Consider the following 18,663-nt stretch of genomic DNA (forward strand, 5'->3'; position numbering starts at 1 on the left):
GCATGGCGGAGCCACGGGCGCGCCGCGGGGAGGCCGTACTAGTCGGGCGGTTCCGGCGACCGCGCTGAGCCGCGGGGGAGGGGCGGGGGACGCCCGTGCAGTCGGTGCGTCTGCCCTCAGTGAGGCGGGGCGCGCGGCGGACGCCCCCGGGCAGGGGCGGGAGTGGTTTGGAGGGGCCGGGCGGTTAGCTGTGAAAGGGGCGGTGAGCGAGCTGCTCCGGTCTCAAGGCGAGGCTTGGCCTCTGGAGCAGAGACGGGGGGAAGCGGCGGCGGCGGCGGCGGCCCTCGGGCCGGCTGGTGAGGCGATGGCGGCGCCGGCCCCGGGGGCTGGGGCAGCTTCGGGCGGCGCTGGCTGTAGTGGCGGCGGCGCGGGCGCCGGCTCGGGCTCTGGGGCCGGGGGCCGGTTGCCCAGCCGGGTGCTGGAGTTGGTGTTCTCCTACCTGGAGCTGTCCGAGCTGCGGAGCTGCGCCCTGGTGTGCAAGCACTGGTACCGCTGCCTGCACGGCGATGAGAACAGCGAGGTGTGGCGGAGCCTGTGCGCCCGCAGCCTGGCAGAGGAGGCTCTGCGCACGGACATCCTCTGCAACCTGCCCAGCTACAAGGCCAAGGTGAGGGAGCCCCGCGCCACGCCGCTGCCCCCTGTCCCGCTTCTCCGCGCAGCTCTCAGTGTTTCTCAGCTAAGCTTCTGAGTCAGAAGCGCTTTCCCACCGCTCCAGTCAGTACCTTACCTCGCCTCCCCCGCCATAAAGATCTCTTTGGGTTGAAGTTCTGCTCCTTAACCCACCCCACTTCCGTGATGTACTTTTTAAAGGATCAGATGGTTTTCCATCCTTGATTTCCATCATTCATTCTACTTTCCACCGTCTGTTCCCTTAAAAACAGGCCATTGTTTTAGCTTTCAATACTCTAATCCTGTTTTTCTCTCTGTCCTTTATTAGATCATCTCGGCTGCCTTATTGACTTAGTTTCTAAGATTTTTGCTTTCAGCTCACGTTTTCCAAGCTCTGATTTATAACTGTTTTATTTTTGCCCAAGTACCTTAAATTCCCTCCGCTATGTTACAGGCTTATAAATAAGTGTGGTCCAAGGCATCTGCTAACTTTAAAGATAAAGGCTTTGAATAGAACATCGTACCATTGGCGCCACTTAACAGTCGTAATATTGCCATGTCCCACTATTACTGGCTATTGCCTTGCCAACTTTTTCATAGTTCCACCTTGCTGGTGTGTCTCTTATGTTCTGTTTGTCATCCAACATGCCGTTTCCATTTTTGGTGCCTTCCCCCCCCCCCCCCCGCCCTCTGCCAGACTCTTGTGCTTAGTCTTGCTTTCATATACAAATAAAAATGTCAAGTAACAGATCTTAGTAGGACTGAGAGCATTCCTCAAGCAATATAAACAAATGGCTGTAAACTTGAGTTCAGTTTGGATGGATACAGCTATTTAGGATTGCAGTCACCAAGAGTATACATGAGAGAGGATAAAGTCTGATCTAGAATATGGTAAACATAAAAATACATTAACAACTAAAAAAGGGAAAACATATCTTTTTAATGCTAGACTGCCAGTGGGGCCAGAGTAAGTAAATTTTCATGGAAAAAATTTTTTCCATGTGAAATAAATGTAAAAGTGGTCTTCTGTAGTAAAATAGGTTTCAGTTTAGTAAGGTTAGGATAAGGATTACTACTTTTAAATATGTCAAATTGTTTATTAAGTGAAATAACATGTTGAGTTGCAAGGACAGTTAGTAGATGCTCGATGGATAATAATTGTAATTCATATTAGTAGAGGGCAGAAGATTGTTTTGTCTTACTGTGCCTAATAAACATATAGGTTTCATGAATCTTATTTAGTTTTTATTTTTCCATAAAGTTTATTATTTTTACTTATTTTAAATTAAGACATTTTTGTAGTTGGCCTGTAATAGACATGTTCACATGATTCAAGATTCATGTAGTAATATGTAATAAATAATGTATTCATGTGAGTCAGTGTTGAAGCAAAGTGATCTAAAAGCAAAATGTCTTCCTTTAGTCCTTATACCCCCACCATCCAGATTGGAGGCAGCCTATGTTACCTGTTTTTCTGTATCCTTGCAGAGGCTTATAAATTTTAATACTTTGTATGCCTTTGTACTACTGGAACTGTAGGTATTATAGACTTGTGCATTCAGATGTTGCAGGACTTTTCTTGAATATCTTGAAGATAAAAGATTAATTCAAAAGGATATACATAGCCTAGTAGGAAAGTCCTCAGTCTAGGAGAAGAGGAAAAAACAATGTATAGAAATAACTAGTGGTTATTAGTTAGAAACTAGAATTTTAGTGAAAGAGATTCACAAGTTGAGTGAACAGCTTTAGAAGGGTTGAGATTGAGATTGTATTTGAGCTGAATTTTTAAAATGGGGAGAATATGAACATTTTACTAAGAGGAAATACCCTGAACAAAAAGCAAGACAGTGGAAGGCAGAGGATTTGAATAGTATATATTTTTATTAAAAAAAAAGATGAATGTTAGGTACTATGCTCAGTTTTGCAGATGCAATGCTGAATAAAAACAAATACAAATGCTTATGGATGCTTTGTGATTTGTGATGAGTCCTATGAAGGTTAGATCCATGGTGCTCTGAATGTTAATAGTGGAGAATTTGACCTAAGTAGTGAGGTCAGGAAAGGCTTTCTCTGAGAAAATAACACTGAGACCCAGGAAAAAAAAAAAAAAAAGGATAAATAGGCCAGAGAAAGAGAGAAGAGCCTTCCAGGAGGGAACCTGGTGAGTATGAGTGACAGAAGATAATCAGTGTGGCTGGACCACAGAGAGCAAAATTGAGGCAAGTTTGATAAAGATGAAGAGGTGGACTGGAGCCAAGCAAAAGGAAGCCATTTTAAATTGTAAGTGAAGGACAGTTAGGAGTATGGGGGTTGGTGATGTGATAGTTTTACATTTTTAGGAGGTTATTGTGACTTAAGAATGGACAACCAATTGGAGGGGAACCTTCGAAATATGTATGGTAGTAAGTATGTAGAACAAGAGATGGTGAGAAATTTAGGAAATAAAAGCTACAGGACTTGGCAGTAGATTTGAAATCAGGGTGAGGAAGAGGGAGGTGCTCAGGATGACTTCTAGGTATCTGGTTTACGTAATATAGGGATTACCTGGGCTAGATTTTGGAGAAATAACAACGAGTTCAGTTTTGGTAGCACAGAATTTACAGTGTTAAGACATAAAGAGTTTTCAGATAGGCATCTGTTACAGTTTGTAGCTTAGAGGGAAGGCTAAAGATATAAAATAGGTTAGATTGAATTGTAGTGGGAGATATGATTGTAAAGGTAAGCTGAAACTAGAGATATCATGGAGGTCCTTGACATACAGGCTTCAGTCTGTAGTTTAGGCTTTGTTTTACAGCTGGAAACCACAAAATTTAAACAAAGGAATGACAAAGTAAGAGCTGTGCTTTAGAAAAGCTAGTAGTCCATAAGATGAATTCAAGAAGGCAGGGGTTGGTTTCTGTACCAGAGGTATTCAAGACCAGAATAAGTGTATGGAGCAGAGAAGAGGATAACTGGGAGAGAAATTGCAAGAAAACAAGTCCACATAGATGGACAACTGACTGGGTGAGGTGGGATGAAGAAGAAGGAAGAGTCAAATATGATTTCCGGGGAGCGAGGGTAGCTGATAGATGGACAACTGACTGGGTGAGGTGGGATGAAGAAGAAGGAAGAGTCAAATATGATTTCCAGGGAGCGAGGGTAACTGAGGAAAGGATAAGAACAGGCTTGGGCCACTGTAAAACTGGAAAGCATTTGGAGTTGTCAGTCTAATTAGGATTTGACTTCTTTTTAGAAATTTGTATTTTACATATTACCAAGTAACATTAGTTATTCCAGTCATACTTGACATCTAATTGTAATTCTCTAAATCTCAAACTTACATCCTAAACTAGATCTGAAAGCTGTTTGCTATAATGCAAAATCCATATTGTGTATGAGACTGCATAGCAAGAACTATAGACTGTTTTTATTTGTGTATTTTTCATTTTATCTCATTTTTCATATTATCTCTAAAAGATAAGGACACTAAATCCCAAAACCATTATTACATCTGTAGTATAAATAAATAACCCCTTAATATGGGAAGTGTGGCATTCAAACTCCAGTTTTCTCATAAAAATGTCAAATGTTGTGTTTTTAGTTTTCAGTTTATGTAAGCAAGATCTAGCTATGTAAGGTTCTCATGACAGTTGATATGTCTCTTAAGGCTAATTTAGTCTGCAGATACTCCTTCCATCTCTCCCAGCTCTCACCCCTGCAGTTTATTTCTTGAAGAAACCCAGGTGTTTACCCTGTAGAGAATAATCCTCAGTCTGGATTTTGCTGATTTCATTCCTGTGGTTTTGCTTAACATGTTCTCACGTATTTCCTGTAAAAGTTTGATAAATTTAGGTTAGATTAGATTTTTTTTAAGATATTTTTTGGCTAGAATCAAATGGTTGGGATGTGTATAGCACTTTCAGGTTGTTATAATAAGAATAGATACAGAAAAAAATAAGATATACTTCAGGTTTACATCCCCCTTATGAAAACATGGGACACCTGAACCAAAGAGGTTTTTTGTTTTTGTTTTAGTCTGTGATCTGATGGTGTACAACAGTTAAACAGTGAAGTACTCACTGATGGCAAAGGGGATGGCACACTGGATGCGGGGACTGGATGTTTGACTTATCTTTGAGGTGCTTATGCTGACTGCATGTTGACTTTTATGCCTGTGTCCTAATTCCTGAGTTTAACTAGGTAAAGGTCTTAAGGTCTTTCCTATGCTGAAATTCTGATTCTAGAATTGGTTTCTCAGGTTAACTAAAGCAATAGATCCTAGCGTTCAACTGCTTCTGCACAGTTTGAGTAAAGAAGGGATTTTCTGAAAAACATACAGACCAAAAAGCTATAAGCTATTAAAACATGAGAGTGAGTGAGTGAAGTCGCTCAGTTGTGTCTGTCTGCGACCCCATGGACTATAGCCTATCAGGCTCCTCCATCCTTGGGATTCTCCAGGCAAGAGTACTAGAGTGGGTTGCCATTTCCTTCTCCAGAGGATCTTCCTGACCCAGGGATCGAACCCCAGTCTCCCACATTGTAGGCAGATGCTTTACCATCTGAGCCACCAGGGAAGTCCAAAACATGAGAAATGATACAGTAATAATTTTCTTACTGTCTTTATTTTGGAAGCTTCAAAGACTAGTAATTACTGAAAGTCAACTAACCTGTTAATGGTAGCTGCTGTTAATGACTATCTCTTTATAAATTTTAGTGGTTGAATTTAGATGCTATCTAGGGGATTATTTGATTTGGTAAAATGAGAGTGGTGATGTCTTAGTGTATGAGTAATACCTAGCAAGGAGGCAGAGATCTAAGATAGTTTGTGGTTATTAAAACTTTTGATAGCTAATGTGACTGAGTTCCCTGTTTTACTTAAAATACCGTTCTTTTTGATGACAGCATTGCCTACATGGAAACTGTACATATTTGAACTTTCTAATGTAAAAATATGGAATATAAACCAGAGTAGAGGCAACAACCTCCCTATACCCATCACCAAGCTTTACCAAGGATCAACTCGTGGGCAGCCTAGTTTCACGTTTACCCTGTCCAATCTCCCACTCCACTCTTGGATATTTCAAAGCAGTTCCCAAATATCATTATGTCACCTAAAAACATCTCAGTATTCCCTCTAAAATATAAGGATTTCTGTGTATATCTTTTGATGTCTTAAGTCTATTTGGAGAAATTATACAGTGATTTAAAATTTTGGTCAATAATGAAACAGTTGGCACTTTTATCTTTAATGTTGTGTAATTTATTGTGTTAGTGTCTCATCCCCAAAAAGCCATTTTTGAGAAATACTTATTATAATACTTAAAATATATAATTTTATTGTTTAAAAACATGTGCCCTAAAGTTTGGGTACTTTTTAATGTTTAAGAAAAATAAAATTCTCTTTCTCTGGTCATCTTTTCAGATACGTGCTTTCCAACATGCTTTCAGCACTAATGACTGCTCCAGGAATGTATACATTAAGAAGAATGGCTTTACTTTACATCGAAACCCCATCGCTCAGAGCACTGATGGTGCAAGGACCAAGATCGGTTTCAGTGAGGGCCGCCATGCGTGGGAAGTGTGGTGGGAGGGCCCTCTGGGCACTGTGGCAGTGATTGGAATTGCTACAAAACGAGCCCCTATGCAGTGCCAAGGTTATGTGGCACTGCTGGGCAGCGATGACCAGAGCTGGGGCTGGAATCTAGTGGACAATAATCTACTACATAATGGAGAAGTCAATGGCAGTTTTCCACAATGCAACAATGCACCAAAATATCAGGTGAGAAACCGAGTATTTTCTGAAAAGTGAGCCTTTGTTAAATCATGCCTTAATTTGTTTTAAATTTACAAAGGTTTATATAGCAGCATTATTTGTCTTTTTGGTAATTTTTAAATAAATTGTGTAACTGGCCTTTTTTGGCCACTCTGATTATCTTTTAGTATCTTAATATTTTTTTCCTTATACGTATTCAGTCTGAGCAATCTGTCTTTATATCGGGTTGGCAAACTTTTTCTGTACAGGGTCAGATAGTAAATATTTAGACTTTGTGGTCCATACTGTCTCTCATAAGTGTTCAACTCTGTTGTTTATTATTCTAGTAAAACCTTATTTATACTCTGCAACCCAGATTTGGCCCAGGAGCCAGAGTTTGCCAGCTTGTACTCTGGATTGTAATCTTTCTTACAACATGGCACATCTAAATTGCTTTTTCTAGATACCTCACCCCCACAAATGCACCTTTGTGCATGTATATACATACTTTTTGTCTGCTACTTACTGAGCTGTGGATTGTATTCAAAGCCTGTGGAGGTGTCAGTGATTTCTATAAAGATAAGCAAGTTCAGGCAAACTACTACATTTTTATTTAAATTTTTGTTTTTTGGCCCCACCACATGGCATGTAGGATCTTAGTTCCCCGACTAGGGATCAAACCTTTGCTCCCTGCAGTGCAAGCACAGAACCTTAACCACTGGACAAACCTACTGCATTTTAAAATTATTTTCATCTTAACCTTCAGCCATATTCATTTTATTCTAGGATCAAAATTATAGTTCCCATTTGTAAAAGCTATATGATCACCATAGATTCAGCAGAATCTAAAAAATAATCTGATAAAGTTGGAAATTTTAAAGAATTATAGATGGCACATTTTAGAAGAACATGTGGTTTGAAAGTTCTAGCCTTAGTATTGACCTCAAGTCAAGCATAAGAAAGTAGAAGAACTAATATATCTCATTTCCTGAGGCATAAAAAAGTATGGAAGGTTTTCTTTCATAGAATCCTTTCCTTACTGTTCTTTCAGGCTCTACAGATACACTAAGGAGAAAGATGTCTGGACTTAATAATCATTGAAGATAAAGTTCTGTCACTAGCCGTGATTTTGAAGTGAAAGTCCTTTATTCTTTGTTTTTCAAAGAACATACTGTATATGATTTCAGTCCTTTTAAATTTATTGAGACATGTTTTATTCCTAGCATATGGTTTATCCTGATGAATGTCCATGTGTACTTGAATATATACTGTTGCTGGATAGAATAATCTACTAAAGACAATTAGGTCAAATTGGTTAACAATATATATGTCTTCTGCGTTCTATATTTTTCTTCTACCTGTTCTGTCATTTACTAAGGACTATTAAAATCTCCAGCTGTAATTGTTGATTTGTCTATACTTTCAGTTTTGTGAGTTTTTGCTTTATGTGTTTTGAAATTGTTATTAGGTGCATATGTATAATTGTTACATCTGCCTTTTTTTAGAAAAAATTTATTTCTTTCTACGCTGGGTCTTCACTGCTGCACAGACTTTTCTCTAGTTTCAGCGAGCAGGAGCTCCTCTCTGGTTGAGGTGTGTGGGCTCCTCACTGCAGTGGCTTCTCTTGTGCAGCATGGGCTCTAGGGTGCAGGCACTTCAGTAGTTGGGGCATGTGGGCTCAGTAGTACAGGCTCAGTAGTTGTGGTGCACAGACTTAGTTGCTCTGCAGTATGTGGGATCTTCCAGGATCAGAGATTGATTGAACCCATGTCTGCTGCACTGGCAGGCAGATTCTTTACACTGAGCCACCAGAGAAACCCAAAATGACCTTCTTTGACTCTAGTAATATTCCTTGTGTTTATTTCTATTTTGTCTTATGTCTTGGACAATCAGTCCAAGTTTCTCAGGTTTACTATTGTGGAGTACCTCTTTTACCTCGTCCTTTTACATTTATTTTGTCTTTATATTTAAAATGAGTCCCCCAGACTGCTTATATCTTTCTTTTTATCTAACCCATCTTTTGATTTGAGCAGTTAGTCCATTTATATTTAATGTAATTGTTGAACTGCTTGATATTCTCCTTGTCTCTGTGCCTCTGGAGCTATGTCCCTTTTTCTCTCTGTTTTTTGGATTTATTACTTTCTGTTGTTCTATCTTTAAATTCATAGTTTTTTTTCTTCTTCTTGTCGTTTAAACTCTATGGTCATGTCAACACTATTGAGTCAGGCTGGTGAATTTTGGTGATTGTGCCCCTGAGCTCTAAAATTTTCATTTGGTTCATTTTTATAGTTTCCATTTCTCTACTGAGATCTCTGTTTGTTCATTTATTAATACTGTGTTTTTCTTTAGTTCTTTGTATATATTTTATAATAACTACTTTGAAGTCTTTTCCAAATCCAACATCTAGGGCCCACTTGGAGTCTGTTTCTACTGACTTCTTTTTTCTCCACATGTATAGGTTGTACTTCCCTGCTTCTTTTCATATCCATTCATTTTTTAAATTGAAAACTGGTGAAAACTGGACCTGGTAGACGATACAATAACTCTGGAATGTTTAGTTCCTTTAGAAACTGCTTTGTTCTGAAAACTGTAGGTTTTCTTGTTCTAGTAGGCAGTTAACTTGCCTGGACTGAAACTGTATATAGCAGTTAATGTCTTTGTTCAGTTTTTTTGGCTTCTAGCTGCTGCTTTTTCTGCCTGGTTCCCTGGCGGTTTTCCCTGTGTTTGTGTAATGCAGTCCTCACACAAGGATTTGGGCAGAGTTTATTTTGGGGCTCATCCTCTTTGTGGCTTTGTTGCTTCTGGAGTTCTTCTAAGTTTCTAATTGTGCGGCTATCTATCTCTAAATTTTGTCCTCCGACACCTAAAACTTGGCCTTTCTACTCCTTGTGCTGTGGCTTGCTATATGCTCAAAGGTAAAGCAAACTTGAAAATTTCATGGGGAGTGGTTCTGTTTTCTTATTTCATCTTCTGTAAAATAGGGCTAACTCCTAGGAGTGATGTGAGATTTTAAATGAGACAATATAAAATCACTCAACAAATACTCATTATTTTTGTTGTTGTTTGTGCTTTGTTTGTAAAGTAATGATGTTGGTAATTTGGAAGTTCTTAGGTCCGTAAAATGGGATTAATCTGTGAGTTGGGCAGAGAAAGAGGAAAAGATATTGGTAGTTGTTTGTGATAGGAAATACAATGAAGAAAGGTAATGATAGCAGTTGGGGGATATCATAACTGGAAAGTGTTCAATTATGATTTTTGATTGAAAAATGTTAGGACTTCTGCCTCCAAGTATATAGATGGAACAACCTCTAATATGTGCAAATTATAAGGATAAAACATGCTACTTCTTTGCTTACTTTTCCATAAGTGAAAAGAACTGGATAATTGTGCTTCTGTTTAGTTTAACAATCAGTGCAGCTTTTTTTTTTTTTTTTTTTTTTTAACAAACAGGCCTTTCAGAGTAGTGGACCGACCACAAAGTGATTGTTTAATAAGTGTATTTTATGTCTTCAGAACCTATAGCCAGATTTGACAATTCATAATTATATAATTTCCATATTGTATGTAGAACTGCTTTGTATAATTTAATGGCTAAATGTTTTATTATAGTATTTTTTTTTGGTGAAATATACACAACAGTCTTTATTATTAACTATTTGTAAGTGTATAATTCATTGGCATTAAATACGTTCACAGGGTTGTGCAACCATCTCCACTATGTATACCCAACATATACCCAAAACTTTTTCATCACCCCAGCGTAAACTCTGTGCCCACTGAACAGCAATTCCACATTTCTTCCTCCCCCAGCCTCTGGTGACCTCTATTCAATTTTCTGTCTATGTGAATTTGAATATTCCACGTGCTTGGTATAAGTGGACTAGTATAATACTTGTGTTTCTGTGTCTAGCTTATTTTTCTTAGCATAATGTTTTCAAAGTCCACTCATGTTGTAGCACATACTAAAATTTCTTTTTAAGGCTGGATAACATTCCATTGTATGCATTTACTGTAGTAATTTGAGAAAATTTAGAGTGCCTTTTTTGGTAAAATGTGCCACGTTATAGGTTTTAGTGGTAACCTTCTTTAAAAAGCCCTTAAAAAGAATAAATAAAATCTTGGGACTGTTCAGAAAGAATATTAAAATTTTCAGTATTAAATATTGATCCCACACAAGTCTTAAGTTTAAAAAAAGACCATCAAAACATTTGTGATGAAATTGATGTGTGTTCTTTTTCTCCATGTTTCTCCCTGACCAAATAACTTGGTTGGTTTTTCTAGATAACTTTTGAGATGTATATTCTTAATAATATTTTCAACTTAATTTCCTCTAGCTATGCCTTTGATGGGTTTCTTCTAACCTTCTTTTGATGTCTGTTTGCAGATAGGAGAAAGAATTCGAGTCATCTTGGACATGGAAGATAAGACTCTAGCTTTTGAACGTGGATATGAATTCCTGGGGGTTGCCTTTAGAGGACTTCCAAAGGTCTGCTTATATCCAGCAGTTTCTGCTGTATATGGCAACACAGAAGTGACTTTGGTTTACCTTGGAAAACCTTTGGATGGATGACAGTGGCTTTCTTGGGATGAAAGACAGAGTGGAGGAGATATCTGCTTGTGGGAAGTAGAATCATGAAGTGACAGTGTCATACATGCATGCCCAAGAAACATCCTGAAAAACACATGATATTGTTAACTGGAGAAGCAACTCTACAGCAGAGATGATCTTAGTGTTTCCTCTTTCTACTGGGCCAGAAAAATCCTCAGGGTTGCAGTTGGTTGAGTGGGCAGTTGACATATGCATGTTTCAACAGATTTTGTCTCTAAGTTAGCAATGTGTTATTTCCAACTTTTAAGGTGAGATCATAGAGATGGTGTCAAAGGGATAAGATAAGGAACTAGCAAGAGTTTTTAAGTAGTGTGTTTGTGAAGAAAGATTGATCCTGTTTTACAACTGCCTGTTTTTTCTCCAGACCCCTTTTTCCAACCAGCTTGACTATTGGAAAAGTATGAAACTGGTTGGGTTTTATTTAATATTTTTAATATATTGAGAAGCATGGTCTGCCTGGACTGCACTTCTCTAACAGTGAGATATAAAATTGTGCAGCTATTTTAAAAGTTGTATATACAGTATGTGTGTAAAAAAAAAAACTGTTAAAAAAAAACAGGGCAAAGGAGTTGCTTTGTTCAGTTTCTTAAAAACCACTACATGGTACAAAATTAGGAAAACATTAGGGACAGTTTGGTAACTACAAAGAAGAGGATTTTGAGAGAAGATGTGTTGCATCGGCTCGTTTCGTATTATATTTGGCTTACAGTTTCCATGGCTGTTACAGTCTGATTTATTTTTTTAACCATCAAAATTATTGTAAAGGTCCCTCGTCTCCAGGCTAAGATTGAGGGAAGGCAAATCTATTTCTAATCATACATATATCGGTAATAATAATGTGCATCTTATAGTATCTGGTTTTATTTTTTTGACCTTCTGAGAAAGTGTCTTGTAAGAATAAAGAACATTGCCATTTGTTCTTATAAGCCTCAAATATGAAAGTTGTTAGTCATAGACCTTAAGAAAATAATTGATCAATGATCCTTTATTTTGTAACTTTATAATGCTGTAGATATTATAATCTTTTTAAGTTCATATTGTTTACATCATGCAACAGTCTAAGCCTCAAACTTGTCATTGGGGTTGTCAAGAAAATGTTTACTCACCCACCTGAAACAGTGCCAGCCTGAACCCAGCTTAAGAATGTTCTTAATCTCATTATAGATAATTGCCCCCATGGGACTTGAAATAAAAGACCTTGTGCTGGAAACTTCAGGTTGGCAATATTTTGAAGGTTTCATTGTAGTAGAAGAGTTTAACATTAATTCCTATTCAGAATTTTTGACTAATCTGATTTCACTAATAGTTTTTCAAATTAATAATTCAACATACATGAACTGAAAATTTCTTTTGTTAGAAAAGAAACAGAAACAAGTATCTTTCTGTATGAAAGTATAAATTGTATGGTTTCAGATACATCTTTGTGATAAGAATTGACTAAGGCAAGTGGGATCTTTGTACTTTTTAGGTTTTGCTATATGCATATTTTGTTTTGCATCTAATAAAATTAGGGACAGCAAGCAGTTGGCTGGGGTTCTTGGGTTGCTCCTTGAGAGTTAATATTATCAGTACTCCCATGAAGCAAGGGATTTCAGTCATGAGCAAAGGTTTCATTTTTGCCACCTGAAAGGTGTACAGAAGTATTTATTGTATATTTGGTATGTTGCTTAAAGGTGAAATCTGTAAAAGATCCTTTTTGATACCCACATCAAGGAAGAAACTTCCTAGGAACCATATTTAATACTACAGAGTGAAATTATATGTTAAATATATTAGAGAATATAGCTGCTACAGAAATGCATTTTTTTCTTGGTGTGGAACAACTCAGTTTGGCAAACGTTAAAATTTAAAGAAGAGATCTGATTCAGGATAAATATTGAACTAATTAGAAAACTAGATTGGGATATGATCAATTCCAAGAGCTTTTGCTCAGAGCTTTTTTTATATCTTACGTTTTGTCTTATTAGTAAACATTGATTTGTAACAAAGTTTTGAAGGTGCTGAATGAAAAACAGAAACACATGGTTATTGCATATTGAACCTAGAATCCAATAATTGCCTAAATATTTAACAAAAAGCCATTCTTATCTCAGAGATTTAAATTCTTTAATATCTGATTTGCAAATTTTATAAAATGAAGGTTCTTGTTTAGCATGAGCATCAGGGGAGTAAGGAGCTTTCCTTTATAACCGGGTAAATTGTTACCGGATACCAATAGTAGTTGTATAGAATACTAAGACAAACTGTTCCCGTGTTTGAGGAAATGGAGTCTCTTTTTCACTGCTACTGAGAGCACTTAAGTAGAAGACAGTTACGTCTGAACTAAATAAAAATAATCTAAACCAGTGGTTCTCGACCTTAGCCATACTTTGGAGTCATATGCATTTTGAAAAATATTGATACTTGGGTCCCATACCCTAAGATTCTGTTGTTGGTCTGGGGTATGACGTGACCATAAGGATTTTAAAAAACTTCCTAGATGATTTCAGTATGTTGCCAAGGCTGAGAACCACTGATCAAGATTCACCTTAAGTTTTCTCATCTGCAAAAAAAAATCCTTGCTCCCTCCCTTCACTACCTCACAAGGATATTGAGGGTAAAGAAGAAAATAATGGGAAAGTGCTTGTGCTGTGGATAAAAAGTGCTATTGAAAGGCAAAGCTGTATTTGTTGTATTTCAACTGAAACTGTGATTAGGAAGAAATGTGTAATTGGATCTGCTCTGTTGACTTGGGAAACCAGGAGCACTGTCTTTGGTTCTTAACTTTAGTGAAGCATGCGTTGGGTAAGAAAACATTACTCTTATTCATACTATGGTCTTCTGTCATACTTGAGATAGACTGGTTTAATTATCTGGTTTCACACAGGAAAGAAGAAATATTAAGGTTTAAAGTCTGTAATGGTCAATGGCTCACAATTCATTAAAACTTTTCATACAAAGAGTTCTGTGGTTAATATATATCATTTCTTAGCTGCCGTTATTTTTTCATTATCTGACTTTTGAATGTTAAACCATTGATTTCATCTCCTTCATTCTTATTCCTGTGATTTTGGATATAGATTTGATAAGGCATGTAAAGCAAGTAGGTATTGCTCAGTTGAATACTTAAAAATCGTGGTTCTATGATTAGGCATCTTCTGCCTTTTAGATATGATTTGATCAGAGAAAGAGAGTTTTGAAAATAATAGAGCCCTAACCCACATAGTAGGTATTATAATTAACTTTTTATTTATGTCCCCAAACTGCTGTTTATATAGACTGTAATATTTATATTTTTGATCACTTTAAAAAATGAACAGTTTGATAAGATAGAAACTTAAGTTTTAAAGATCAGTATTGAGATTACTTTCTAGAAATCAAGACCACCACAGTCAGAACCACTATAAAGCCTTCTGAGAAGGAACAGTCCATACCCAACCCAAATGTTATTCTAATAAAGCATTCCTCAGTTTCTCTAGCTGAATGTAATTTCTTCTTCCTTGAAGTTTCCTAGTCTTTGTATTTATCTATACTCAACTCATGCTGTATTACTTTATAACTTGTATAAATTTATTTATATTTATTATTTGTTCATGTCTTATCTTCCTTAAACACATTAAGAAAGAATCTTTGATGGACTCATCTGTATACCCATGTCATCAAACCCAGTAAGCAGGGAATTGCATCATTGCATATATGCTATAGGAAGAAAACACCTTCTCTGAATTTATAGACTATAATAACAAAAGATAGATGAGAAAAATTTTTGTATCCTGTCCAAATTTTTATATCCTGTCCAAATCTAAGGCTTGTAAGGAAAAAATAGTGACTGTGAATGCATTTTAACCATTCCCCTTTATTCTTGAATATCGGTAAACTCTGCTATTTAGTTCTTGGTGTAGATTTCTTATTTGTTTAGAATTAAAATTAGAATTCTGTATATTAATTTTTTGAAGTTCTTTTTTTGCTTTAGTTTCTTAATAAAAGTTTAAACAAACATTAACTATTTGTGATTGCTTACATTTAAAACAAGGAATTTTTTTTATACTTTGGTCAGAAAGAAAAGCAGAATACCTTCATAGCCAAACGTGTTGATGGGATTTACCTATAAATTCCATGGCTTTTAACAATGGAATCCGTGTTTCCCACGTTTGAAATGAAACATAGACTGTAGGGAATGGTAATTCACTAGGATCCTGTTTTGCTCTCACCTCCACCCCCAGCTAACAGTTGTTTGATAATGTAGTTGTTTGCCAAGAGTTACAAGAAGTACAAGAAGCAGGTATGGCTGAACAAATGGCTCCTGTGATCCAAAAGCTTACAAGAATCAGTTGATCGTGTTGCTAAAAGTTGCCTGATGTATTATTAATAATATGTTACAATTAAAGAGTTTTAATTTTCTAAAGGAAAATTAAGTAGGTGCAGAATTTCTGTATTTATCTTTTTGTTCAGTGGGAAGAGATACCAGGAACAGCTTAACTAGTCTGTTGCCTTAATTTCTTTTATGAATCTTCCCCCAAGCCATTTGCTTTTTATTTAATGTATTCATTAAAATTTGTGAGAGCAACCTGTTCTCTGCTTTTCAGAATATGGTTTGTTAAAAGAACTAGCCCCTCAAGATTTAAGATTGTCATTATTCAGCTTGTGTGTGTAGGATTTCACTATGAATGAGTGACTCAAGAAGCAATAATCATTTAGGGAGATTTTCTTAGGTCACTCTGTTGACAGTCCTTAATTTCTGTTTCTTTTAAAAGAAGAAAACAAAAGAGAAAGATAGGGAAGTCAAGTCCTGTCTATTCTGTGGTAGACACCTAGTAAGCTGTATTGTCTTTCTGCTCCTTTTCTTTATAAATGAAATGGAGGATAAACTTGAGTAATGCGAATAGTTGTGAGGTCTTATCTCCCTTGAGAAAAGCTCCTGAAATAATTTTATTAAAATGCTAATATCCAATTAGATTAATTAGAAACAATAGAAGTAGGCCAGATATCTTTAATGTAGCTAATGTTATTCATGTTTTCCAACCAGCGTTCAAGAGGTCTGTTACTTATCTGTGCCCTTTGTTGGTTACCTTTACTTTTGAAAGAAAGGATACTTAGGGTTGGAATGAGGGAGGTCAATCACTCCTCTCCCCCTTTGGCAGTCCAGAGAGTGATATATGTAGTTCACAACCAAATTGTCCAGAGCTCTACCAACCCCACTAGACTTCACAACAGAGTGGACAGAGTGAGGGGAGCGTATACCTGGAGTATATTGAAAGGACAACCAACTATGCTTTTAAGTAGTGACTCTACCTGTGGTGCTGGAGAAGACTCTTGAGAGTCCCTTGAACTGCGAGGAGATCCAACCAGTCCATCCTAAAGGAGATCAGTCCTGGGTGTTCATTGAAGGGACTGGTGTTGAAGCTGAAACTCCAGTACTTTGGCCACCTCATGCGAAGGGTTGACTCTTCGCATTGGAAAAGACCCTGATGGTGGGAAAGATTGAGGGCAGGAGGAGAAGGGGACGACAGAGGGTGAGATGGTTGGATGGCATCACCAACTCAATGGACATGGGTTTGGGTGGATTCCGGGAGTTGGTGATGGACAGGGAGGCCTAGCGTGCTGTGGTTCATGGGGTCGCAAAGAGTCGAACATGACTAAATGACTGAACTGAACTGAACTACCAAGTAAAGGCTGGTATGGTTTTTTGGTTTCAACTCATGGCTTACATCTCTGTGTAACAATTGCTGAACTTCAGATTTTACAAGTGCCTCTTTTAAAATGTTTTGAGGAGCTCGATAATGCTTTATCATCTTGGTTTTAAGTCCAGAACATTGAAATAATAGTTCAGGAGTCACGAGCTCTTGAGTCCTGGCAGTCTTGCTTGCCGTGACATGATTCCAGAGCAGATTTCTTTCCTCTAGGGCTGTTTCCTTATGTGCTTCAGTGATGAGGTTGACCTAGCTCAATGGTTCTCACTTTGGGATATTCACTATAATCACCTGTTGTTTAGTCATTAAATCGTATCCGACTCTTTTGCAACCCCGTGAACTGTAACCCACCAGGCTCCTCTGTCCATGGAATTTCCTAGGCACCTGGGAAGCTTTTAATGTTTTGAACAGCTTTATTGAGATATAATTGACATACAGTAAGCTACACCAGGCTTCCCTGGTGGCTCAGAGGATAAAGCGTCTGCTTGCAATGCAGGAGACCCGGGTTCGATCCCTGGGTTGGGAAGATCCCCTGGAGAAGGAAATGGCAACCCACTCCAGCATTCTTGCCTGGTGAATCCCATGGACAGAGGAGCCTGGTGGGCTACAGTCCATGGGGTCGCAAAGAGTCGGACACGACTGAGCGACTTCACATGCACAAGCTACACTTATTTCAAGTGCACACTTTGACAGAGGTATACACCCATCACCATCAAGATAATATATACCTGGGAAACTTCTAAATGATAAGATGCCCAAGTAAATTAGATGGACAGGGGATGCACTCAGGTATCAATATCACTAGATTTTTTTGTTATTGTTGTCCAGTTGTTCAGTCTTGTCTGACTCTTTGCGACCCCACGGACTGCAGCACGCTAGGCTTCCCTGTCCTTCACCATCTCCCAGAGCTTGCTCAAACTCATGTCCATTGAGTCAGTGATGCTATCCAACCATCTCATCCTCTGTCATCCCCCCCTTTTTTTTTAGTTCCTAGGTAATTCTCCCCTGACTAGAAATCACCACTCAGGAATGACTTTTTTCTTTTGTTTGTTTATTTTCAGTTGCCCTGGGTCTTTGTTGTTGCCAGTGGGCTTTCTCTAGTTGCAGTGAGCAGAAGCTACCCTTCCTGGTGCATAGACCTCTCACTGCGGTTGCTTCTCTTGTTGTGGAGCACAGGCTCTAGGGAGCGTGGACTTCAGTAATTGCACTTGACAGGCTCAGTAGTTGTGTCTCATGGGCTCTAGATCACGCAGGTTCGGTAGTTGAGCACAGGCTTAGTTGCTCCATGATGTGGAATTTTCCTAGACCAGGGATTGAACCCATGTTCCCTGCATTGTTAGGTGGATTCTTATCTGTACCAAGGAAGTCCACAACCGACTTTTGAAGAGACTGAGAGTGGTGGCAAAATCTCTTTTCTGACCAGGAGAAAATATATAATTCATATAAGATATACTTGTATGTTTATGTAATTTATGTTGTATGCATGTGTGCATGCTAAGTCATTTCAGTCATGTCCGACTTGTTGTGATCCCATGGACTGTGTAGCCCACCAGGCTTCTCTGTCTATGGGATTATCAAGCAAGAATACTGGAGTGGGTTGCCATGCCCTCCAGGGGATCTTCCCAACCCAGGGATCGAACTCGTGTCTTCTGTATTGCAGGCAGATTCTTTACCACTGAGCCACTGGAGAAGCCCTTACGTTGTATGCATTTATAAAACTCTAGCCCTATACTGAGAACAAGTCAGTGGCAGACCCTGAGCTGGAGCTATGGCATCTAAAATATCTTCTGTTGATCCTTCTGTCATCTTTAGTGAGTCAAATTTAGGCAGTCATTTAAGAGGTCAGTGTCCTTAGTAGGATTCTTTCAGGGACAGTGGATTTGGTATCCTTCCTGAATCAGAGTGATCATGAAATTTGAGTGCTAAACCAAAGCTGAGAAGCTGCACCCATGGTTTGTCACATGTTAGAGTCAAACTTTTTACCTCTGAAAAAAGGGAGATATAATCATTGAAAATTGCTATAGGAGATAAATGATAAAAGCTGG

At 38.2% G+C, this 18,663-nt stretch overlaps 1 protein-coding gene across 1 annotated transcript; it reads left to right on the plus strand.

Moving 5' to 3' along the window:
* The first annotated feature begins 152 nt into the window (after positions 1-152).
* FBXO45 (F-box protein 45) lies at positions 153-14,931 on the plus strand. Its single transcript, XM_015092481.4, has 3 exons — positions 153-607; positions 6,011-6,367; positions 10,725-14,931. The coding sequence occupies exons 1-3, from the start codon at positions 305-307 to the stop codon at positions 10,908-10,910; spliced, it is 846 nt and encodes a 281-aa protein (XP_014947967.2). The 5' UTR covers positions 153-304; the 3' UTR covers positions 10,911-14,931.
* The last annotated feature ends 3,732 nt before the right edge of the window (positions 14,932-18,663 follow it).

Source organism: Ovis aries, chromosome 1, assembly GCF_016772045.2.
Source record: "Ovis aries strain OAR_USU_Benz2616 breed Rambouillet chromosome 1, ARS-UI_Ramb_v3.0, whole genome shotgun sequence".
Lineage (NCBI taxonomy): Eukaryota > Metazoa > Chordata > Mammalia > Artiodactyla > Bovidae > Ovis > Ovis aries.

Bases quoted from the DNA above. Each gene is read 5' to 3' on its own strand.
- FBXO45 (XM_015092481.4), top strand. From the start codon at position 305: ATGGCGGCGCCGGCCCCGGGGGCTGGGGCAGCTTCGGGCGGCGCTGGC. The intron at 608-6,010 runs GTGAGGGAGCCC...TCATCTTTTCAG, and splicing joins TGCCCAGCTACAAGGCCAAG to ATACGTGCTTTCCAACATGC. The intron at 6,368-10,724 runs GTGAGAAACCGA...GTCTGTTTGCAG, and splicing joins ACAATGCACCAAAATATCAG to ATAGGAGAAAGAATTCGAGT.